This window comes from Terrapene carolina, unplaced genomic scaffold (genome assembly GCF_002925995.2).
Source record: "Terrapene carolina triunguis isolate 2854851 unplaced genomic scaffold, T_m_triunguis-2.0 Scaffold838, whole genome shotgun sequence".
Lineage (NCBI taxonomy): Eukaryota > Metazoa > Chordata > Testudines > Emydidae > Terrapene > Terrapene triunguis.
Window position 1 is genome coordinate 8,687,893 of NW_020665189.1, and position 26,429 is coordinate 8,714,321.

The 26,429-nt window shown below is 38.5% G+C and overlaps 1 protein-coding gene across 1 annotated transcript in view; it reads right to left on the reverse strand.

The window, feature by feature from the left end:
• Positions 1 to 26,429, reverse strand: part of RANBP17 (RAN binding protein 17) — a 258,082-nt gene that overhangs the window by 81,428 nt on the left and 150,225 nt on the right. The window contains exons 16-19 of the mRNA XM_026660855.2: positions 17,455 to 17,535; positions 10,252 to 10,315; positions 10,055 to 10,163; positions 1,206 to 1,309 (exon numbers count right to left, since the gene is read on the reverse strand). Of these exons, the coding sequence (XP_026516640.1) occupies positions 1,206 to 1,309; positions 10,055 to 10,163; positions 10,252 to 10,315; positions 17,455 to 17,535 (358 nt within the window). The remainder of the gene's footprint in view (positions 1 to 1,205; positions 1,310 to 10,054; positions 10,164 to 10,251; positions 10,316 to 17,454; positions 17,536 to 26,429) is intronic.

Consider the following 26,429-nt stretch of genomic DNA (forward strand, 5'->3'; position numbering starts at 1 on the left):
AAAGGCAAACACTTCCGGACTCTCTCTATTTAACATGTGAAAAGCAGTTTACAAATTAAATACTAGAAGCAACATCAAATACAGAATCTGGGGTATGTGGTCTTTTTCACAGTACCCACTGAAGCAATGAGTATTTTTTCTAAGTATTCAGATTTTCTAAGATGTTAATTTAATCAAAGTGGTTATAAACTATACATGCTCTGTAAATGTGAGTTGTGTACTAAGCAGGACAAAAATTATTTGTCAAACATTTCTAGCATGTTTGATGACAGTTTATATTTTCAGGAAAGGGAGAGAAGAAAAGATGGTGATACACTGTTAAGCTTTCCATCATATTTTAAAATAGCAAATCTGTTTGGGCTTCCCATAGATTACGCAATGTATCTGAAATGGGCACTCTAGAGTGCATTGTTAACTGTTTGTTCATTATGGGGAGGGGAATCTATTTAGCACAACACTACTCTAATGTATTATCATTCCTGATGCTGCTACTCCCATTTAGCACGTCCTTTCCCCCCTAAAATATACTGTTGTTTTGACACAAACAGCTTGCTACACTTAAGGATTTTACTAATAAAACATAATGTTGTGTTAGATATTATGACTGTTGCCACAGCTGAACTGACTTGTCAAATCAATCCTAATATGGCTCCCACAGGCACATAAAAACCTTATTTAGCTATCAGTTATCCTAATCACTTTGTTCAGTTTAAGGATGCAATACTTCAAGACCGGTTCCTATTTATACATATATGCCCAGCCATTTAATAAAGTCTTGATTTATATATTAAATTCTTGTTTGAAAAAAATACTTTAAAGATGCAGTGTTTTATCAAGTGTATTACATCTTTCCAAATCTCCACAAATAAATATGTTAATACATATGAAGAAAATAAAAACACATACACAGAAAGACGGAGTATTACATAAGAACCAGGCCAAATACCACAAGAGGAAAATCTGTCTCTTTGATTATAAATATGGCTGAAAAGAGATCACTTTATTGTCAAAGCATTCCCAAAATCTAAATGTATGTGTAAGAGGTTGACTTGTAGGAAGTCATATACAGCCATTTTATTTCAACATTATATAGAAAATTACAGACACACATACATGGCAAAGATGAAAAATGTGAAATATTTACTTCACAATTAGCTTATTTTACTGATAAATAATTTCTTTCCCTATTACTGAAATAAACCTACCTTTGCCTCCTCTTGTTTAAAACTATTGTTGAATATCTGAGTTACAGTTTCAAATGAAACTGTAAGGGGTAGCATGAAATTCTCAAACTCGTCCTCGTCTTCACCTACAAAAAAATAAAATAAATTAAAAAAACCAAACGAGCATCACAGCACATTCATACTGCCATTCATTAGGGTCCAATTCCACAGTCCATTTGAAGGTAAAACCTCCAAAGACGTCAAAGGGAGTTTTGGGCTAGGACAGGAGAAGTGGACCCTTAGTTTTTAAATGTTTTTACTGAGGCACACAGATTGAATGAACATAAAATACAGACAGAAACTTTAGGTCACAAATGACTTAAAACAGAGATCAGTGTCTCTCCACATGTTCTGTTTCTTTCTCCTTTTTATATTTCTATTCTCTCTGAGGTTGGAAAGTCCAGGTCTCAAAAGTTAGAAAAAGCCAGAATTAAGGTCGCCCGTGCAACCTTAATTTGGCCTCGTGTGGGTATGCAATATGATACAATCTTTAATTACGTGATCACATACTATTTTTTCCACATAACCCCCGCGTCATTCAGTGCACAGAATGGACAGTGCTCACTGAATGAACAGATATTCAATATTTTGTTTTCTCCTAATTCCTCAGGCCTTATTTACTGCACTGTTCAAACCCTGCTCTGAAGATAAGCTTATTAATTTCCTCGTTGGCTTTTCTCTGTTGCTCCTTACTATAGTATCTGAGAGCTTCACAAATACCCATGAGAGGGGAGGGGAGGCACACCGATTACAGTCAAAAGTGTTTCTACTAATTTTGGTGCTCAATTTAACCTAGGACCATAGCACTTTATATATTCAAATTACATCTACCACTGACTTCAGTTGCAGCTGTGAGTGCTCAGCTCTTATGCAAGTCAGACCCCAGGGCCTCAAGTTGGGCACCCAGAAATTAGAAATACACAATCAGTGATCACTTGTGAAGTATGATTTAAGTTACTTGCCTACCATCAGTTAGGAACTCTGTGGCTCAGGTAGGTATAAAATCCAGTTTTCTAGGACAGCATTAATCTGTATTAACCATGCTTTCACTTCCTGCAATCCCCTGCCTCATTCACTATACACCTTCCAACTTCTACAACAAATGAGGCAGGGCTCATCCTTTACTACTCAGCCCTAATTCATCCCCAGAACAGGTCCATGCTATGCAGTGAATGATGCAAGGCCCATGCAGATAAAAATAGTATGTGATCATGGAATTAAAGACTGTATCATAATGCATATACACGGGGGAAGAGGGGAAATTAAAGTTGCACAGACAACCTAAATTCTGGCAGAAAAGTGTGTTTGACTTTGCAACCTTAATAATATTCTTTTAACGAAGTGTGTGTGTGTCCTGCTGGTGCCTAAAGTCCCTAGGCGCCTACATTTCCACTGGTAAGTCCCCAAGGTGCCTCATTTTTTGTCTCTGGGTATGCGAACAGCTATCTAAGTCCCAACACAGCCTAGCAACTTGGCACCTACCTAACCACCTAAGCCCCAGCTGGATTCACAAACAAGGTATTTCCCCACCTATCACACCTGTGGGACCCGATCCAGCAGGCATGCTCAGTGGGTGATTAAGAGCACACCTACTGGATCAGGCCCCAAACAAAACACAGCTGGCATAGCAGGTGGTGTGGTGATGGTCCCCCTTATAAATACTTAAAATATTCATTTGACCAATGAGAGAGTGAAAATGATTCTACAGCCCAGCTGTTAGTCCACTCACCTGGGAGACCCATGTTCTAGTTCCTGATCCAGGGGATATGCAAGTATTTATACAAAGTGGAACAGCTTAAAAGGGAAATTCTGAGAGAGACCCACCCCAGAATGCCCTATAGTCCAGGAATTAGGGCACTCACTTGGGAGGTGAGAGATCTGGGTTAAAGTCACTGTTCCACACTAGGCAGTGGGGGGACTGGACTGGACCTGGGTCTCCCACATCCTGTGAGAGTGCTCTAACTACTAAGCTATTGGGCGTAAGGAGGACCACCAGCACCACAGCCATGCGGTTATTCAGCAATCACCATCTCCTCCTCCTAGGCACCTAACTCAGAGTTGTGAATTCCAGCAGGTGGCAAGGCACCTAAAAGTCAGGCACTGCACCGCTCAGCACTGCAACAATTACGCTCCCCCCTTGTGAATCTAGCCCCTTGACCCAGTTCCATTCTTGCCTATCTAGTTCCAGTCTTCTTGCCATGTCAGTCCTAGTGTCCCACACTGAGCTACCTGTCCAAGCCCTGACCTCCGCTCCCCAATCCCAGTTTCTTCACTTTCCCACACCCAATCCCAATTTTCTTGCCCAGCCAGTCCCAGTTCTCCCCATGTAACTCTGCTCAACAGCTGTCTCCTCTCCCCTCCCCTGTATCCATCCCCACTTCCTAGTTCATCTCCTTGTCCAGTCAGTCCCCGTTTCCCCATTTCCCTAGTTCCTCAACCAATCCCAGTGTTTCCACCTCCCCCAGGCAACTGGTTCCCATTCCCAGTCTCAGCCCCACTCTATCCCCGCTCCCAGTTCCAGCCTACCTTTCCCTGGTTCCAAGTCCCAGCCTCTCCGCTCAACCAGTCCCAACTTCACATTCCCTGCACCAACTGGCTCCTGGTTCCAGTAACAGTTTCTCTTCCTCCAAAGCTAGTCCCAGTCTCACCAAAATTCTTGTCTCAATCTACTGTTTTCATTCCCCCCCAATCTGGCTTTTCTCCGCTCTGCTTTCGAATCAGATGGCTTTTTCCTCCATGCTGCCTAGGTGCCTGTGTGTGTGTGTCACTGAGAGCACGAGAGAGAAGATCCCTGCTCTGAGTTCCACTGTCCAACCCGGAGAAGCTGGGTGTAGCTATTACTGGGAAAGCCTGGCTTTGCCCCTGCAACCCAGTCACTCTGTGGTGATGGCGCGTGTACAGTCCTGTCATGTTTAGGAGCTGTGAGGGAAATGAAGCATGCTCAATGAGGAAGGAATGCTGAGCGATTTTAGCTTCTAAAAATCTAAGAAGTCTCTACTGAGCACGTGTAAACTGTTATTTTTCAAAGGCTTATAATTAGGCCATTTAGCTGGATTTTCACAGGGACAGCAAAATGTCACAGCATGTTAAATTTCAAGTTCTGCTCCAAAACACTGAAGCAGCAGAACCTTTCAAATAAAATGTCACCAGAATTTTTAACATGGGCAAAACAATGTATTCTTCCTTAGCACTATTCTTGGAAACAGCTGAACCACTTTAGCTGAAGTTTTCTAAAAAAAATCTAATCCAAACCAACCCCCAATTCCCCCCAAAATTCAGCCTAAGGCAGACATCTGGCATAGAAAATTTCAGCCAAACAAGCAAATGAAAACAGGGTCTTATAATAACAATTGTTGGGAGACCTTAATAATATGCGGTGCTATCTGCTACCAGGAAAAATGCATGAGCTTTGAGACAACATTTGTAATTAGACACGTTTCAAACAGTTAAATTTGCTATAAAGGGATGAAAACATTTTTTGTTTTTTTATTATCACCCACTAATGTTATGTAAATATATTTACTGTCAAAGTTCTGCCATGGTTATACGTTCTGCTAAATTATAATAAGAACCCACTAATTTTTGTTACACAAATTATAACCATTTCTATAACCTTCCATTATGTTTCATATTTATTAAAAGCTATTTCCTATTTCCAGAGATATTGTATCACCCAGATACTTTAACTTTTCTGATAGTTTTTCATATTTTGGGGGGGGGGGAACAAACAAATTAAGGCTCAGATCCTGAAAAGATAATTGTGTGGCTGGAACCCTATGTGCATGGAGCCTCTCTGAATTCAACCGGGGTCCGCTCTGTGCTTGTCTTTGCAGAATCAAGGCCTAGATTTGGTTTATAAGAATGACACCAAAACTTGGCTAGATACTGGATCCTTTCATGTGTATCATTAGAGGCGTTTTCCCCTCAGATATACCCACACATCCAAATTCAATGGAAACCATTAACACATAACCGAGGATAGAATTTGGCCCATAATTAGGTAAAATGTTTGGAAAAAGCAAAGAGAGGAAAATAGTTATGACAAAAACTGACAAATTAATGGAGGAATTAATATGACCTCCCTCTACAAAATGTCTTTAGAAGACATTTAACCTATTTTTCCTTCAACATTTTGTGGATGAATTTGGTGTATACATAGGATTGGCTAGTTTGTGTATGCAATCTGTAATCCTATATCTCCCTTTTTTTGCTCTTGGGGCTCGATCCAAATCCCGTTGAAGTCAATGGAAATCCCATCAGCTGAAATGGGCTATTGTCCAAGCCCTTGGTAAGTGACTATGACGTGTGCCATATTGTCCAATGGTTGTGTGACAGGTTGAGACCTAAGTAATTTTTTATTGCAACCTAACTGGTTCTTCCAAGTGAAAAAGTACCTTTATCATTATTTTTGTTTTCAAAATAAGTGTAGTGGAGTAAGACTCTTTTAGGTGGCCCAGAAATAATTAGCTATAAAACATTCAATTCCTCAAATATTTTACTTCAGTTAAAAAAAAAAAAATCCAACCACAAAAGCAAGTCTCCATGCACTATCATCAGTATGATTATTGTATGATCCACATTCATGTAATATAAAATATGAGAGTTACATGATGCTTTTTTACAGAATTGGAAAAGAAAGAAACCATTCCATGAACAAATTACCATTGTAAACTGCTCTTTTGCGATGATTCAAGCCACTAACTAGTGTGCACTTAGACTCATTTATGGCCTCATTATGCCCTTTGAAAGAAAAAAGATCCTTCAATGGCACATTTTGGTGCATCTTTCATGCTTTAAGGGCAGACTGCAGCATTTCCCAAGCAGGCATCTCGCTGAGTAGATCTGGCTGTGGTTTATATTAGTTGGTAGTGTTTTATATCCACTGAGTGGGGATTCATTTTGCACTGGTGTAAATAACTACAAAGAGTACAAGGCAGTGGAGAATCAGGCCCAATGTCTCCAGGAGGAGCTTTTTATAATTTACGTGTAAAGCCTTTGATAATCCAAAATTGAAAGAAAAACTGGATTAAAATCTTCTGAAACCTTTACTTACGAAAGCATTTTGTTGGCGTTTCAGTAACCATTTTCTTTACTCTATACCTTACACAAGTGAATATTTAGTTTACTTTAAAAATCGTGGGCCATGGACCAATTTGACAAAATGGTGCAATTGTAAATGTCAAAAAAGTCTATTTTCATTAGAAATACAACCTGGGGCACACAGAGCATTCAAAGTGTAATTACATTCAAACAAGGTTCAAATTACTGAACAGAAACCAAGTGCCTTTTAAAGTAAATGCCAATTAATGTACTGCTAATTCTTGCTCCCTCCCCCATGGTTGATTTGGTTTTTCTAACCACTCCAAAGGGAATGGTTTAAATACAACTAATTCTACACTTTCTATAAAAGGCTAATTTACAACGAATTTTATATTTGAATCCAGAAAAGCACATTCCATTTCTTAAAAAACACTAATTTACCATGAGACTTCATCTTAATTTAATCTCCATGTAAATTATTTTTAAAAGTCAATAATATGAAAAACTTCCTTAACAAATCCTTTCTTCATTTAATTTTAGAAAGCCTGAAAAGGATGACTAGTATGATGACCAATTCTCTTTGGACTAAAACCGATGACTTGCTGCTTGTTTATAAACCTTACAGTTCTTTAAGGTTAAGAATGATGTCATTTAAAAGGTATGTATTTGTCACACACACAGGAAAAGTATAGCTCATGTGCGTTTGATGTTTCACATCTGTATTCTCAACTGAAAAGCAGAGTTTTCCCTGTGCACTTCTCTAGATGTGTTTCTCTGAAAGGTCAGAAACAGACAAGCTAATATACTCCAAATGGGAATCCATAGGATATTAGTCCAATAAGTTTGTTTAGGTCTTCCTCCAGCTACACCTATTCCTGTCAGGTCTTCTGGCCACTAATGTAGAGGAATCAAGCCAATCTCAATGAACCATTAATTTCTGGGCAATCACATTTCTCTTGTGTTTCACTTGCCTAGAGTTATCAACCGGAATGGCATCTTGCTCACACAACACCTCTTTGAAGATGTGACTTTTATCACCTAGATGGGTTGGTTCTGCTCACTCTCTGCTCTTCCTATAGGGAAAATCACTAAAGCTGCATGTCTGCATGGTTTCCACTAGGAAATTTACCCCCTGCTTACAACAGGTGTCAGCAATGGATGCAGCTGAACTGCTCCTGAAAACAGTTGAAATGCAAGTATAGATAGCTTTTGAGGTAAGCCACCTTTGCAAATATGCTGCCTGGCTAAATCTTTCTGTGGGAGCCTGAAAAATCAATTTACTTGCCTAATTCCTATTTTTAACATATCCAAATATTAAAACAACAAATGGCAGAAAAGAGGGTAAATGACAGCCCCAAATGTCCTCAGGAAGGAAAGATTATTTTTAGGGTACAAATAGGGTAACCACCACCCACAGAAAAGCCAGGAATAAATTAGGGGCATCTAGAAAAACTAGAGGGTAATACTTCACCTAACTCAAGAGAGTCCTTGAACTATAGCCAGACTGAATGTAGACTCATATCTCCAATTGACATCGCATCATGAACCAAATTGCTATTCCAAAATTAACTAAATTCATCAAATTCAAAAATGACAGCAAATTTGTGAGAACAGCTGACTGCAAGCGATTTCTACTACTGAAGATACAGGAAATCTTGGCACACCTGTGAGAGTTCCACCAGTTGCAGCTCAAACCTTGCAGAATTGCTCATATAAAATGATGGCACTATCAGATAAACCTAGACCTCAAACCCTACTCTATTTCTAATCCAACTTTCTCTCAGAAGGCTGACATTCCCTTTTCTGCCAATCTCTAATTTTAATTTAGCAATACACTCATTCTCACAAACTGTAATTTTTGCACAGAAATCTTTAAGGGAAAGAATTATTATGACTATAATTTGAATAATAATATATATAAAAACAATAATATATATAATTGTATCTAATGGGCTAGCTGATGAAAACTGGTGTGCCTCCATTGACTTCACTGAACCTATGTCAATTTACACTGGTTGAACATTTGGCTCATAACTTATGTTTCTTGCAAACCAATCATAGAATCAGGGTTGGAAGGAACCTCAGGAGGTCATTTAGTCCAACCCGCTGCTCAAAGCAGGACCAATCTCCAACTAAATCATCCTAGCCAGGGCTTCATCAAGCCTGACCTTAAAAACCTCTAAGGAAAGAGATTCCACCACCTCCCTAGGTAACCCATTCCAGTGCTTCACTACCCTCCTAGTGAAAAAGTTTTTCCTAATATCCAACCTAAACCTCCCCCACTGCAACTTGAGACCATTACTCCTTGTTCTGTCATCTGCTACCACTGAGAACAGTCTAGATCCATCCTCTTTGGAACCCCCTTTCAGGTAGTTGAAAGCAGCTATCAAATCCCCTCTCATTCTTCTCTTCTGAAGACTAAACAATCCCAGTTCCCTCAGCCTCTCCTCATAAGTCATGTGCTCCAGGCCCCTAATCATTTTTGTTGCCCTCCGCTGGACTCTTTCCAATTTTTCCACATCCTTCTTGTAGTGTGGGGCCCAAAATTGGACACAGTCCTCCAGATGAGGCCTCACCAATGTCGAATAGAGGGGAATGATCACGTCCCTCGATCTGCTGGCAATGCCCCTACTTATACAGCCCAAAATGCCGTTAGCCTTCTTGGAAACAAGGGCACACTATTGACTCATATCCGGCTTCTCGTCCACTGTAACCCCAGGTCCTTTTCTGCAGAACTGCTGCCTAGCCATTCGGTCCCTAATCTGTAGCAGTGCATGGGATTCTTCCGTCCTAAGTGCAGGACTCTGCACTTGTCCTTGTTGAACCTCATCAGATTTATTTTGGCCCAATCCTCTAATTTGTCTAGGTCCTTCTGTATCCTATCCCTAACCTCCAGCGTATCTACCACTCCTCCCAGTTTAGTGTCATCTGCAAACTTGCTGAGGGTGCAGTCCACGCCATCCTCCGGATCATTAATCCTATGCTTCTTTTAGTAAATTTATCATCTGTGCTAGTATGTAACCACCCATCACTGTTACTAAACTAAAGGCTAAAATCCTGCTCACAAATAGATTGAAAAGGAGTCTTACCTGCCTGATGAGTCCTAAATTAATATCATATGGTGCTAAGGGATGGGATAAAATCAGTTTATTGTCAATATATTGGTGCAAACCAGGCGAACCACTAATGTCCCGATCCTACACACACTTAACGTACATGCTTAAATTTATGCACATGAATAATCTTATTGACTTCAAACAGGACTACTCATGTGTGTAAAATTAAACAAATACATTAAGTGTCTGCTCAATACTCTGATTCAAACTCTCAGAACTGAGATTCCTTACAGGCTGAGAATTTATATGAAGTAGTACAACCATCTGCTAGAGTAAACATTGAAACCGGTGCCTTTGGAGTAGTCACTGAAGTCAGTCGAAGGTGAAACTTTTTAGAATGTCACAAGATCAGGCCCTTGCATTGTAAGTAGCCAAATTACACTAATGGATCCAAAAAGCCTTATGTGCAATAAACTACTGGTCTCGCTTTCAGAACTCATATTACTATAACCAAATCTAGCAAATAAAAAAAAGACTATTGTATTTCAATGGCCACAAACCTCAAAAGCTATTATGAATTATTTTAAACACCATCTAGAACAGATGTACTGAACTCATAACCTATTTTTAATAGTGTCAGTAACCTCTCATTAAGCAGACTTAAGCTCTGTTTCTAAAATTAATAAGATTACAAATATCAAAGAGACCTGAGAAACACTTTAGCTTAACTCTTACCTAGATCTACCATGAGCAGGCGAGTGAGAGCAGTGTAGAAAGTTGTTCGGCATCTAAGGTCACTGAGACTGTAATTATCATTCACTCCCAAAAAAGGAAAGTGTTTACTCTGGCAAAACATAAGGACATCACAAGTTAAAATAGCTTACAAAATTATGAAGGAGTCTAAAATATTTGAACATAATAAGAAAACTTACTGTGTGATTCTGAAGCATGAACTTCACAGCATCTATTTTCACAAGTTTTTTTAAGAGAATATAAGTAACAGACGTTAAGGAAAGTCTCCCTTAAAGTATTATGCTGAGATTTGAATATTGCTGTAAACGTAACTTGCATAATTATGAATGATACAATTGCTAACTGAAAGTATTAAAATACACATCTCTTAAAAATATGGTGTTTCTGAAAAAATATATAGCTCAGAAATAGTATTACAAACATTAAAAATGATTATCTATTGTTAACCAAAGCAATTACTTTTCATGTCACATATTTTAGTCGCAAAAGAGCCAATGAATTAAACGATATTTAGAATTAAACTAAAAGTTTTCGACAATAAATGGTGCTGGTTTTCCAGATAGTACCACGTGGCCAGGATGGTGGAGGAAATACTGCTGTTTTGTAGTGGCAGCTGGTCAATAGGATTTGCCCTCACTGAGAGAGGTTGCCAATGGGCAATCAAATTGGCTAGCTGGGGGCCTTAAACAGGACCACAATGGGCAGAAAGGAATTCCCTTACTTTTTCTTCTCCTTTCTTTAATTCTTCTTCACTCCTAAGTGTGACATTGAAGGAACTCCCTAGCTCTTCAGGGTTTTTGTTTTGTTTTGTTTTACCTTTAAGGGTAGTGGAAGGAGTGTACTGGGCAAGTTAGGCCAGCTACTGGTCATTAAACACCAGCCTTACTGAGTATAAAGACTCTCCTTTTGATTGCAAGGAAGATGAAGTTCCCAGGGGTATGTGGGTGTGGAAGATGTGCAACTTAAGATAATCTTGCCTTAGGGGGAAAAAAAGACAAAAAATAAGATGCAAGAGAACTCTCCTGACTTGTCACACACAAAAAGGTAACCTCTGAACTCTGAAAGGTGAGACTCCTGCAGGATGGCATCTTCAGAGAAGCATTTGGTTCACAGACAGAAAGAGAAAGTTACAGGATATAAAACTATCCTTCAATGCTTCTGGATTTTGAATACTTTTATTACTCATCCCCCCCAAAGACAATAACCTATAATTATATGTAACATTTAAAAAAAAAAACCCAGGAATTACAACATTTCGCTAGTTTTCTTAAAATCAGTTGTCAACCAGCAAAGAAGATGCTAACTAAGCTAAGAATCTGATCTTAGAAATGCTGAGGCATCTCAGTCTCTGCTGAAGTAAATGGCACTTGGATGCTTCTCAACACACTGCAGAATCAAGCCAGTCCTTGGTTTGGTTAGCCAGAAAAGTCAGTAAGTCACATAAGACATCTGGCATATCTTAGGTATATATCCTATTATGATTCTTCAGCAAACAGACAAGTGAAAACTGACAGTATCTTTAAAAAAAAAAAAAGAAAAAAAAAAGGTAAAAACTCCACAACTCTACCATTAGTAGGAATCTCTCCCATTCATGCTATTAATGAACACTAAGTCATGTTTTGCCAGTGGAATATTTATGGGAGCAATAAAGTGGATCATTCTCAAGATGAATCCAGTACATTTAAGATGTATTTACTGTGAAACTGTGTATGCAGAACTATTTTACAAACCAAGGAAAAAAAAGACTTTTTAAAATCATAACCTACGCCAACTTTGCTGTCTTTAATTACACTCTAAAGTAATAAATATTAAAGAATGAAACCTGTTGCAGGTTATCAACTACTAAAAAAAGAAAAGTTTCGTTCATATCATTGACCTAAAGGGCCAAATGCTGACAAAGAGCCTCTACATTTGCTTGTGCATGTATATGCATATACACCTGTACCTCAATATAATGCTGTCCTTGGGAGCCAAAAAATCTTACCGCGTTATAAGTGAAATCGCGTTATATCAAACTTGCTTTGATCTGCCGGAGTGCGCAGCCCCGCCCCCCCGGAGCACTGCTTTACCGCTTTATATCAGAATTTGTGTTATATCGGGTCGCGTTATATCGGGGTAGAGGTGTATATGAAAATTTTATTTCAAAGACGGCTAAGGGTGTTGGGCGCCTACAAATCCCAGCGACAATCATTTATGCAAAATCTTCACAAAACAATGCAAATCCTGTTTGCCATTGGCTCTTGAGGTCACATGGTTGACAGAAGTGGTTTCAAAATGTGTATCCAAGAAAACAGTTTCACCCTTTAAAAATTGTGAAGAAAAAACATATTTCCATGACATGTTTTTCCAACAGAAGCCCTCATTATATGAAGAAATACAGATACCTGCAATGTTTTACTAGTTATTTACACTTTTAGAAAACATGCAGGATTGAGGAAGTAATCTTACTTACAAGACCACAACCTCATAGTTCAGAATTGCTTAGTGTAGTACTTTTTTGTTTTGTTTTCACTTTAAGCCAATTCTACAAATTTCTAAGTGCAATGTCACACTCAGGGGAACGTGTTTGTTTGCAATAACAGCACTTTCAGTTTTCTGGGAACTTAGGTCCGATCTATGCTAATTTCTAACATAACAGGGGACTCCCCTGCAACATTTCAGTCTTCAAAGTTAAAACATGGTTCTGTCTTACAATACATATGGATCTGAATAAGTTTCAGGAATCATACTATAGCCTCTGACTTCTTCAGAGTTGTATCTTGGTTCAATGTAAGACAAAACTGTGTTTAAACTGCCATGTTTGTCACTGGGTATCCCAACCTGATAGAAAGTACATAGCATATGGGATCTTAAGCCTTCAGCCTGGTGCCACAGCATACAACTAAATTGTGAAGTTATGTCATAGCAATGTTCAATAGTGTGTTATTACTTACATTGCCTAACACTATGGGTGTTCTTTCCATCCATGACTAAAACCCATAGTTAATATTAAGAATGCTCAGGCCTTTTCCCAGTATTCTATTTTCTTGCACTAAAACACAGGTTTAAATGCTGAGCATGAAGACAGAAGTATGAGGTTTAGAAAGACCTGAAAATATTTAAAGGATGTTAATAAAACACAAGAGGCCAGATGCTCAGTGTACATCAGAGCAGGGGGGAGCAGATGGCTCTCTAAGGGTTGAGCTTTGGCCTGGCAAATATACCCTGCCTCAAAAACATCCCCTGTGTTGGTACTAATCCCTTGAGGATTCCTCCATTAAGGGAATCCATTGCTGCCCATTTAGGGCAGTCCTCCACCTGCTTTGGTGCTGAGAATCTGGCCCCAAGTTTATCCCACATAGTGGGATTTCTTTTTTTTCGTTTTTCTTTTAAAAAATGTAGGAAATCCCTTTAAAAAACTAAACTAAACAAAAGTTAAAGTTGCAAAACTAAATTAAAGAAGCACTCAAAAGTCAGGAAGTGACAAGTTAACCCTTTCCCCAATTCAGTGCATGTGTATTATGATACAGTCTTCAGCTGCATGATCACATACAATTTTGCCCCCACAGGATCTTTTTCCACAACATTTCTCCATTCCCTACAGTTGTACTATGTACTCTGAATGAGGCTGGTGTCTGTAATATGGCGTTTGGATGGTGTGCAGTAAATGAAATATGGGACCACACACTGTACCTTGAGGATAAAAAGAAATACTGAACAGCTGTCTCATTCATTGAGCACTGGTCATCTCCTGCACTGAATGAGGTAGGGACCGGGTGGACAAAAAATAGAAAGAGATAATATATTTCAAGTCTGTTGTGACACATACACACAAGTGGGCAGTTGAGATTGCACACTGTTATTTCCTGACTTGAGTGCTTCAATTTGCAACCTTTATGTTCTTATGATGTAAGGTTTTTGTAGGAATGATTAATTTTAACTTCAAACTGATCAAACTATTTTTTAAAGTTATTATTCAATTCCTTAAAAGGCTGTGGATGGGGAATGCTGCTTTTGGCAAACCTGCTAACCTGATTTAAAGGAAATAGTTAGCATATTTATTTTTGTTAACCTACAGTACTTGGTTAAGAGCTATTTGTTTTCATATTGCAAAGCTATATAATTTCTCCTGCTTATAAGAGAGATCTTTAAAAATAAACGTAGATAAAGCAGACTTTTTGACAGAATGAGTATTTTGCAGCCAGTTGCTTTACAAAATAACAACACAATTATAATTATTTTGTTATGGAAAATGTATGATGATAAAGTTAATTATTAGGAAGAACTAAACATGCATGAGGGAGCACTACGATGGCACTGACATAAAGGAACCACTAATGTATTCCATTATGTAAATGAATTCAAAGATATTTCATGAATGATCAGCTAGAAGGGACATAATGATTTATAATTCAAATAACTGAGCTTTAAAATCAAATTGGGCTAATATATTTCTGAATATGCAAACCTGGAATCATTGTTAAAATAATGTAAAACACGACACCAGTACAAATCATTTGTTGCCGTTTGTTGTTTTTAAAATGTCATTTTTTTCCTTTTTGATGTTATGTAGAGTGCTTATTAGCATTAAGATTTTTCTTTTTAACTAAGAGAATCTTTAGAAATAATGACTTTTATGCATAATAAAAAGATAAGTACCAAATTTCTATGAACATTTAGAGACTGACTGGATATGTAGAGATTAATTTTCTAGTAAGAAAATTATATACACATGAATGACAAATACTGGCCAAGAACTGAAATTATTTCTTTTTAACCTTTCAACCCAATCAAGATGTACCCTATATCATATGCTGAAAGTGAAGCCCCTGGATCTGGTCTCTTAAAAATATAATGTTTCTTCCAAAGTCCTTTAAATAATTATTTAAAAAAAAAAAAAAGAAAAAAAAAAAACCTAACACAGTGTGAAAAAGCAAAAGTTATAAAATCAAGGAAGTATTTATAAACCACTTCATAGGTTTAGAAATAAAAAGTACTTCAGCATTATTATAAAAAAAAAAACCCCTATTGGTGAAGTTTTTTATAGGAAAAAAAATACATATCTTTAAAAGCCAAAATGACCAGTGAAATTGGGTTGTACATCATTTTCCAGCAAAAAGGAAAAACAGCCTCGACAGGTGTAATTTATCATTTTTCTGATTTAATACCAAAGAAATATATTAAAATAATAAAAAGAATCCTGAAATCCTCAAAATTTGTAGTGATAAATAGCCCTCCCTGTCTTTATTGCATTATGCCTACTAACAGAAATATTGCATGGTGGATTTTGCCAGACAAGGACGATTATTTTCCAATAAAAAGTTGCATATTAAATTCCAGCACAAAAGTGGGTGTCTAATACTTTTGAAATCTTTTATGGTTTGCCAAGGAACACAATTCTAAACTTAACTAATACAAACACATCACAGTGAAGTGAACCAGCATTAAAGCTATCTGTCCTACCCCACCCATCTAAACCAGAGAAGCTACTGTTCTTAGAATGTTTGCTTAAATATATTTTGATGTTTATGGTTTTAGTTCATCTTCCTTCTTATTGATTTTAAAATGTGTTTTATTGTGAAGTCTCATTTACATATCAGTATATTTGGAAAGGTATCACTACTTCTGGATACTTTCATATGGCATAGCTTTAAAGCTCTGCTTTTATCAGGGATCTTAGCAACACTTAATAAATTACTTAAGGAAAACTCTCCTTACAAATCTGCTCTTCAGGACCCTTAATTATATACCCCCGTTTAAGCTCCCAGATCATGGTAATATTGTGTCCAAATCACATACAGCAAACTCATCTACTTTACTCAAAGTACTATCTGAAAATTGTTAAACCATCATCAACATATTCCTTGGTCACCTTACAGCCTTAAAACAAGTATCTGTTGTGTCAGTAACTGCAGATTGTTCCCCATTTTTTAGGGCTGGGATGGTGAGGCAGGTCTCAAATACATTCCTGCACATCAAATGCTAAGTGACTGACCCCAATTCCTATGGTGGTGGTGGTGGTTGGGAAGTAGAGCTGCCTTCTAAATTCTTAGTCATGTAATAACAAACATATAACCGGCCCATTGCTGTTAACAGTAATATAATGGTGACTATTTCAGCTTATATACATAAACGAGCAACAAAACAAGTAAGTATTTTGAATTAGGTGGAATATTTTAAACTCTTTGGTTAACTTAGTGTATTGAATACAACCAGACACAGTAGAGGGAAAGCGAACCCATTAACTCTTGTACATTCTTATTCATGCATTGCAATAATCAATCCCCTTTTTGTTTTTGTTAAATACCTTAGTGATGTTTAGATTTCACCTGTGCCCCATTATATCTGGTGGTGGTAACAGTAGATATACATATATTTAACATCTCCCATGTTGGCTGATTAATAATACTTGTAGTAAGTGTGAGAAAATATACACTGCATAATTTTAGCTAAATGAAATGCACTTATTCAATCTGCAAAACAATAAGCAGCATTTAATACAAGGAAATATATTAACATTCTGCTGTGATGACTAGAATTCTAAGGAGAAAATAAAATGATTCAAGGCTGCACTTTCTAGACTCCTTTCCTTTCTGACTGTCTATAACATTAATCTCTTCACCTGAAACTGAAAGAAAAGCAGTTTTTATTAAATAAATCGAAGGACATCCCTTACTGAACATTTCTATCAGTTCTGAAAATTTTTGTTTTCCATTGCCTGTATCCACTTAAACATCTTGATATGTCAAAAATTACTACATGCTAATTTTCTTTGAAAATTGATCTTCTTGTCTGACTTTTTGGAAATTCAAAGAGTAAACATATCATACTCTCTTTTATGATGTATGACTTAAGTAGCAGCCTCAAAAAGTTTGTGTCAAAGCAAAATCTAACCCAGGACTCAGGTGAACTGATAACAAAAATTCAAGATCATGGTGTTGCAAATACAAACAATGAAGGCCCTGGTTCTACAAGGTATTTAAGCCCATGCCTGACTTTATGGATGTAAGTAGTCACATGGATTTTACTGGGATTACTCATGCACTTAAAGTCAGGTATGAGTTTAAGTACCTCAGTTGAATTACAGCCAAAATGGGTCCAGCCTTGCTCTCTTTAGAGTCAATGACATTTTTGTCTTCTGGAGGATGTCATGAATGAGACTAATGATGTTAATGAACTAGTCATATGGATAATCTTGTGTTGAGACTCAGAATGGGGAAACAAAAAATAACATAAAATGTGCTATGCATATAAAAAGGCCAAACCAAACTAATATTTTTAATATTAATATTCTCACTGGTGTTAAAACAATTTACTATAAAATGGAAAATGGCTTGCAAATATTAATTTTTACTAAATTATTTTCATTGACTAGGACCCGCGATGTACAATAAAAAGGATATCCAACAGAAAGATCATTTAGAAACTGAAGAGTTCTTGAAATCACAGGCTCGCATCTTCCCCAACATTTAAGGTTTGTAACACTAGAATAATTAAAAAAAAAAAAAGGAGAGAGAGTTTATAATAAATAATGTTTCCCTCTTTGTGAGAAGGGTGTGGGTAAGTATACACACACACACAAAATGCTAGGGTACTGTTGTACAAATACATCCTTCTGGTAGATACTGTTCTTTTTATGTTCACGAGATGGGAAACATTACAAAAAATAAGTTAATTCAATACTTTTTATTCTTGAACCAGTAATTTCAACATTTTATAAACCTACAACCAATTTAGCATTAAATAATCTATTTTTACCACTTCCCTATCAGTTGCTCTGCCACCATTTTTCATGGTAACACGACCTTCTCCTTATCCATCTTATATATTTATATGGCCCCTAATAATGTAGTATCTGAGGACTTCATAATTGTGGTAGGGAAATGCCATTATCCCCATTTTACATATAGGAAACTGAGGCAAAGAGAGACTAAGCAACACGCCAAAGGTCAGAGAGGAAATCTGTAGTGGAAAAGGGAATTGAACCTGGGCCTCCTAAGGATAGCACCTTAAACTTAATCCAACCTTCTCTCCTAAGCAGCATTGTTACAAAAATCCAAAACACCCTAATGAGAGTATATATTGGTATAGATCTAATATTGGATTTGAAAACAAATCAACACAAAAGGGTTTAGATGTTCTCTTTCAGTACCTGAAAACAAACACAATATCAAAGTATTAACCAATACCTCTTAGGCCAAATTATGGCTGGCCTTGGGTGGATGCGCTTAGTAGAGATACTTAGTAAAGCCCTTAGCACCCCACTCTCCCGGCACACCCAGGCATGTACCTCCAGATGCTATCACTTAAGATGGCTCCCCAGTTCTGGCTTGTAAGAAACATAAATTTACCTCTCAGTGTTTGTAAACTGCTTGGAAAGAACAAAGTGCTGAGAAAGAGTGTGTTGTCTCAGAAAATATACAGTAGATACTCTAATGCTGGATTCATTTGCAGAAATTAAAAGAAAACATCAGAGCCCTTCTGAAATGTATCTGTTTCAAATTCAGTGACATATCAATACCCATTGTATACCCTTATAGTTTGCAATGCAAAGTGTGTAAGTAGGTGGTGTTACTTCAATTTTGGGGATGGTGAACCTGAAGTAGAGAAGTTAAGTGCCTTAAATCAGCATAGTTTTGCTACACACACACACACACACACACACACACACACTACTATGCAGGGTAAAGGTGAAGTCTTTTCTCATAGGGGTATGTGTGTATGTGTTTGGTTTTTTGTGCATGCATGTAGTTTTGGACAAGTTCCACACATAATTATTTGCTCATTTCTACGCTAACACTGCAAAAAACAAAGCTTCTCATCTTAAATGCACGAATAAGCATTGACTCATTTAATAAAAACCACTATGAACAAATATAATGGCTCATATTGTCTTAAAGAAACAGCCTATCCTAGCAAGTCCATAATTTACAGTTTATCCCTATTGTAGGGAGTTCTCAAAATGTTTCTGCTATACTAAATCCTAACAGATATATATTGTAGAAAGCAATAAAAATCAATTTGGATTATCCAGATCCAACATCAATACCAAAATCATAAAAGGCAATTCTCCAAAAAAAAAAAAGGGGCAGAAATCTATTCTAAACTTCAGCATCCAAAGTTTGAACGTTTAAAGAGAGAAGAAGCAAAACAGACCATTTTAAAAAAGCTGTCCCATTCTTGTTTGACTTTTCCTTTTCTTCTAATGTTTCTTCTCAGTTTGGCCTATTCTTTTTGCTCCATATGCTGCTGCATTTGGATGATGAAAAGTACGAATGGTGCATGTAAAAGGCTGGCGACATATTGGTGAGTCCTGACAATTTCCATTTCTGTTTTTGGTGTATCAACACCACGCAACAGGAATGATGGACAATATTAATAAGTAATATATTAAATTACATTTATGCCATAACAGCTCACAGGAAAAATCTGTAAAATCTGAACAGAAATATAACTAAGTGTACAGAACACCAAACTAATTTTATGATTTTCCAATATTTGAGGGAGAGAAGCCAAGGAACAACATAGGTGAGAAATTCAAGCTCTTCAAGAAGTCAAGCATTTGAGTCCAAGTGCTGGTGTCCTTTTCTCTGTCTCTTAAGTGACTGATAAAGATACCAAGTGAAAGAGCGTTAAAGCAACTGAGCAGGAAACTTCAAATGCATGACAGAAAGTAAAAAATTACATTTAACAGGATTCCAATCAGAATCTCAAGTCTACAGAAACTTACATAACAGATTAACAGAGATCACATTTTTAAAAGCAAATATACATAATGTGGAACAAAGAAATGACAGAATATTTCCATATTTGGTATACGAAAACCAAAATACTGGGCTGTAATTGTTCTCAAAAAATGAAATAGTGTCACTAACATTGTTCCAGTATTTATAAACTGGAAAAGAGACACAACATCCAAATGGCAAGGTTTATAGTTATTCTGGTAACACAAATATTGATTATTAGTACCAGTATTAGATCCAGTACCAAGGGATCAGAATAACCAAACTCAGGCCTCTGAGACTGTACCAGACAAGAGGAACTTCAGCCTGCCTGTAAGCCCTACTACCTGTGAGCACTACTTTAATGATATTTTGTCTAAGGTAAAAACTGCTTCATTTTGTGGTCGGATCATCATATCAAAGATTATGCTTTTCTTAATGTAGTACCTTTGAAACTATTTGCCTTATTATTATTTTTAGGCTGAATATTTAAAAAAACTTGAATACCTCCCCCCTCCCAACTTCTCCTTCTCTGACCTCGAATCCTAAGCAAAAACAAGTTACCCACATATTTTATAGATAAACATAGGTAAACATACAAACATCTTAATTAAAACTATTCTGACCAGTGAACACTTATTGTCAAAGTTTGCATAATTAGGGATATCATATTAATGAAGAGGGGTAATGATGGATGTAAAAGTATCTTTCCACTCAATCTTTCTGAACTATTCAACAATTTTCTACTGCCTTTCCTTCCCTTGATCATTCTCACCATGTCTTCTTAATAAGTGAACCCAGAACTTTAAACCCACACTGCTGTTAGAGCTGTCCATGGTGCTGACTGCATGATGAGCTTACAGAAAAAAGTACTATAGTAAACTCTGGAGGTTACTACTTCATTGGGAATGGGATGGGAACTCTAGGGAAGGGAGCAAATGAGACAATTATGAAGAATCAGGAAAGGAATGAAGATGGGAAAAACCAAAGAGTACAGTGAATGTGGGAAAGGGGAGACTGAAGGACTGAGGCATAGGTGTGAGCAGGAAGAGAGTTGCAAGTCTACTTGGGTCACAAGGTGGTGGTTGCCTCTTCAAGTTATCATTGCATGCATCCCTGTTATAATACTATAAGCCTTGTATTATTGTTTGCTACCTTAAATGAAGAAGAGGAGGGTGGAAACCTGTATAAGTATTACAAAAATGGAGATGATGTGCAAATAAAATCATGATTTTGAAAGGCTATATATGCATATTGTGACATTTATTTTTATGTGGATATGAAGGATAGACAAACACTCAAAACGTTGAAGAAGGTTAACTATGGATGACATGAACCAAATTTCAAAATAGCTGAACAACCCAAGTCACATAGTATAAGGATATTCTTAGTGACCAATTAAGATTATTTTGGACACTTTTACACAATATGAGTTTTAAAATTCAAAGAGACTGTCATAACTATAAAGGGAAGGGTAACAGCTCTCCTGTGTACAGTACTATAAAATCCCTCCTGGCCAGAGACTCCAAAATCTTTTTACCTGTAAAGGGTTAAGAAGCTCAGGTAACCTGGCTGACACCTGACCCAAAGGACCAATAAGGGGACAAGATACTTTCAAATCTTAGGGGGGGGGGGGGCCTTTTGTTTGTGCTCTTTGTTTTGGGGGTTGTTCGCTCTTGGGACTAAGAGAGACCAGACATCAATCCAGGCTCTCCACATCTTTCTGAACAAGTCTCTCATATTTCAAACTTGTAAACAGCCAGGCAAGGCGTGTTAGTTTACCTTTGTTTTCTCAACTTGTAAATTTACCTTTTACTAGGGTGTTTACCTCTGTTTGCTGTAACTTTGAACCTAAGGCTAGAGGGGGGTCCTCTGGGCTCTTTAAGTTTGATTACCCTGTAAAGTTATTTTCCATCCTGATTTTACAGAGATGATTTTTACCTTTTTCTTTAATTAAAAGCCTTCTTTTTAAGAACCTGATTGATTTTCCTTGTTTTTAGATCCAAGGGGCTTGGATCTTGATCCACCAGGAGTTGGTGGAAGGGAGGAGGGGGGATGGTTAATTTCTCCTTGTTTTAAGATCCAAGGGGTTTGGATCTGTATTCACCAGGGAATTGGTGAAGAGTCTCTCAAGGCTACCCAGGGAAGGGAATTAGCATCGAGAGTGGTGGCAGCGGACCAGATCTAAGCTGGTAGTTAAGCTTAGAAGTTTTCATGCAGTTTTCATCTGTACCCTAAAGTTCAGAGTGGGGAAGCAGCCTTGACAGAGACAAAACCACAATTTAATATATTAGGCTGAAAATTTCAAATATTGGATTCTCAATTCCCATTCAAATGAATGAAAATTGTGCATCCAAACCACCTAAAAGTCTTTGAAAATCTCAGCCATAGTGTGCTATATGTGTTTTAGTAACAAGGAGGAAATGGGCAATATGCTAGCAACAGAGCTCTATATACTCATGCTTTAATTATTTCTTGCAGGTTATCATCTTTTACAGTTCAGAACTCCTTGTGGCACATGGACATTGAGTGAATATAACTCTTCACTAGAGCTGGGTAAATGCAAATAGTTAAAAAAAACACAAAATACCTTCACAAATAAAATATTTGAGTTGTAGTTTGCTATGATTCATGGGGTCATATTGGCTATTCACAAGCAAACAGGCAATTGCTGGGTATTTGGGAACATGTTCACAAATCCTGAATTTTCCATGAATATTTGGTGCTTAGATAGTATGAAGACAAGCACCCTAGGAAAAATATATATATATGTGTACATGTACCCCAGATAGATAATTACTGGATTCATCCATACATTCACAGGAGATGTTTGTTATTAGTTATTCACTCGTCTCATTTCAGTTATCCTATCAGGGAGCAGAAACAATACTCTGTGACTCTGATAACCAATCATGTAAAACAAATACCAGATAATATGAACAAACATTTTGTGAATCCAAAGACTAATAATTAATTACCACAACTATGTGACAAGTTTAAACAACATAATATTTGCAGAGATCAGGATGGGTTCACAAACAATATGCTAAACAAATTAATGTTTGAAATGAAGAATTTGACAAACTTTAATTCTTTTTTCATAAACCAGTGACCAATTACAACTGAATATGCCCAAGTCTAACTCTAATTAAAGCTGAAGAATAGTTGAGTTTACATAGTTGTGTCACAAGAGTACATAAATCTATGAGTTTAGCTGTGATATAAGACACATAAAAGCCAGAAGAACTTATTTTGAGACTAGGGCCCAGATTTTTAAAGTTATTTAGGTGTTGCTGCATTCAGCATTGCAATGCCTAATAGATTTAGGAGCCTAAGTCTCTACAAGCCTAAATCTCATTGGGATTTTGGCTCATAAGTGTCTAAATCTCTCTTGAAAATGAGACTTAGGCAATGCAACACTGAGCACAGCACTGCCCAAATCTGGGCCTTAGTGTTTTTCAAATGAAGATCAACTTTCTTGAGCACTGGTGAAGCTAAGCAAGGACAGTGGAAACTAAAAGGGCTTCCTTGTGAAATCCAAGATTCTTGATGGGACAGCTATAAGATTATGGCTGATAATAGATACTTTCACTGCATGAGTGGCCCCATGGGTGTATAAAAACCTGCCCTTTAGAAAGTGATGTCCAGAAGTTCAAAAGGAGGCTGGTAAATTACTTCCAATGGAAGGATAATGGAAGATCTACAATTAGCAATATGAATTGATAGAATTAACTGAAATTATTATCAGAATTTAGACAACCTAATTGTGGTGACCAACCTCAGAAAATACTTCCATTCTTTGAGGAATGGCTACTCAAGACAACTTCTAACACATGAATTGAATATGGCTGAGATCACTTGGCAAACAATAGCTAGCTCATATCACCAGTGCTACTGGCAGGTGTCAGATACATGTAAAACAGCTTTTTCACTATTAACGTGACTAAAGAATCGATCAACTGATATTGCTGACCAGTTCTGCATCATGAAGTTCATGCTAAAGCAATCAAAAGGAGAAATTTAAGACTATATGAATGAAGATGACCCAATGTTGATATTAAGAGCAGATGCAGCTAAGATAGTTTAGTAGAAAATGTGTTAAAAATCAAGATAAGAGAAATGTGGTTCACTTCAGTCACAACTAAGGTCACATCAGACTTGAAGGAATGCTGCACATGGCAACCAGACATTAAGTTTGTCATAAGAACCAGCAAGCTACTACAAGAGGAGGTGCAAGTCCCCTAATTAGTGGAATACAAAAATTAATTAATGTCATGAAGGATCACCACTTGTTTGACCATTGCATATCAAACCATTATATTTGTGTTCCCTATGTTCCTCCCACAGTATTTAAGTACAGAATATTTTCTTCACACATTTTAAGTGTCTTGACAACTTCTTTCAAGACTCTAGTACTATAGACAAACTGCTACTATTTCATGATTAGATGAAAAAGTAGTTAACATGATCTCAAGGGTATTCAATAGTTCTAATGTTAGATTGCAACGGTGAAGTATTACTTCAACATTACGAATGTATTTCTCCCCCTTTCTGATATGAAAGACAGTGTTTGCCATTAAAGAGGAAGCATTATCCCTCTGAATAGCAAATAAGGGTGCTATATCAGATAACACCGTGCATTAACAAAACAGCAACTGTCATGCCTTACATACCACCATGCAAATGCACAGAAACACTGGCATTTTAATGTCAATCACAATGGTATTTATGAAGAACACAGTATTAAAAAAAAATATTTACCACGACTGTTAACATTTTCCTTACACAGAAAAAAGTGAGATCAATGGGCAGGGCCAGCTTTAGGACAATTCCCCCGAATTGGGCCCCGCGCCTAAGAGGGGCCCGTGCCCTAAAGAAGAGCACCTAACTTAGGCGCCTTTTTAATTTTATTACTCACCGGCGGCACGTCAGTGGCAGGTCCTTCACTTGCTCTGGGTCTTCGGCGGCATTTCGGCGGGTCCTTCAGTGCCGCGGAAGACCCAGAGCAAGTGAAGGACTCACCGCCAAAGTGCCGCCGAAGACCCGGACCGCCGCCGGGTATTCAAATCGGGCCCCGCGCTTACTAAAGCTGGCCCTGTCAATGAGTCTAGCCTGTGCAGAGAGTTAATAGCTTTCTAATCTACAGATTTGGGGCAAGACAGGGGTGGGGAACATTTTTTCTATCGGGGCCATTGACCCACAGATTGCGGGCCACACACAGCCCTGCCGGGGCTGGGGGGGGAGGGGAGGGCGCGGCACTCATGGTTCCAGATGCATGGGGCTGCGTCGGAGGCTCGGGGCTTCCCCTAGGGTTGCCAACTTTCTAATTGCACAAAACTGAACACCCCTTCCCCAAGGCCCTGCCCCCCACTCACTCCAGCCCCCCTCCCTCACTCACTTTCACTGGGCTGGGGCCAGGGTTTGGAATGCGGGTGGGGGTGAGGGCTCCAGCGGGGGCTGCAGGCTCCGGGGTGGGGCCAGAAATGAGGGGTTCAGGGTGCAGGATGGGGCTCCAGGATAGGGCAGGGGATTGCGGTGCGGGAGGGGGTGAGGGCTCTGGGGTGGGGCTGGGGATGAGGCGTTTGGAGTACAGGAGGGGGCTCCGGGCTGGGCCCAAGGGATTTGGAGTGCGGGAGTGGGCTCAGGGTTGTGGCAGAGGGGTAGGGTGTGGGCTCCGGGAGGGAGTTAGGGTGCTGGAGCGGGTTCCAAACTGGGGCAGGAGGTTCGAGGAGCGGCCTCTGGCCGGGTGGTGCTTACTTCAGGTGGCCCCCAGTCTGCGGCGCAGCGGGGCTAAGGCAGGCTTCCTGTCTCCACGCTGTTCCCAGAAGTGGCTGGCATGTCCGCCTCCTAAGCGCAGGGATGGTCAGGTGGCTCTGCGCGGTACATGCTGCCTGCGCCCGCAGGCATCGCCTCTGTAGTTCCCATTGGCCGTGATTCCTGGCCAATGGGAGCTGTGGAGCTGGTGCTGGAGAAGCACCCAGAGCTTCCCTGACCGCCCCTGCGCCTAGGCTGCAGGGACATGTCGGCTGCTTCCAGGAGCTGCGCGGAGCCAACTGGACTTTTAATGGTCTGGCAACCATAGCTTCCCCCGCAGCGGGGCGAGCTGGCGCTCACGGCTCCAATCCCATGAGGGGTGATAAGGCTCGGGGCTTCCGGCCCACAGCGCGGAGAATTGTCACAGGCCAGATGAAATAAAGCAGTGGGCTGTATCCGGCCCGTGGGCTGTAGATTCCCCACCCCGAGTTAAGATACTGACTTGGCTCACAAGGGAAAGTGACTGGTAATCTCAGTGTAGTCATGCATCCATAGTACAAAACATGCAGACTATTTGGCACAGATGGCAGAATCTGCTCAGATTAGGCCTAGGAATAAAGCAACAGAAATGTTGGCAGTCAAGACTGACCCATAATGTTTTATTTGCTGTATCAGTATACTATGGACTCTAGTTCAGATTTACACTAAACACACTATTGTTGGTAAGTAGACAGTTTATTTTAATGGTTAGGGACATAAAAAGGTGTACAGAAAATAGATTTTTGTCATTTGAAAATAGTATTTACTTCTTATTCTCCACTTTAAGAAATAATACTCCTTTTGTGATACCAAAATTATCTCCTGTGCAATCAATGAACAGTTCATAAACAAAGATACTATTT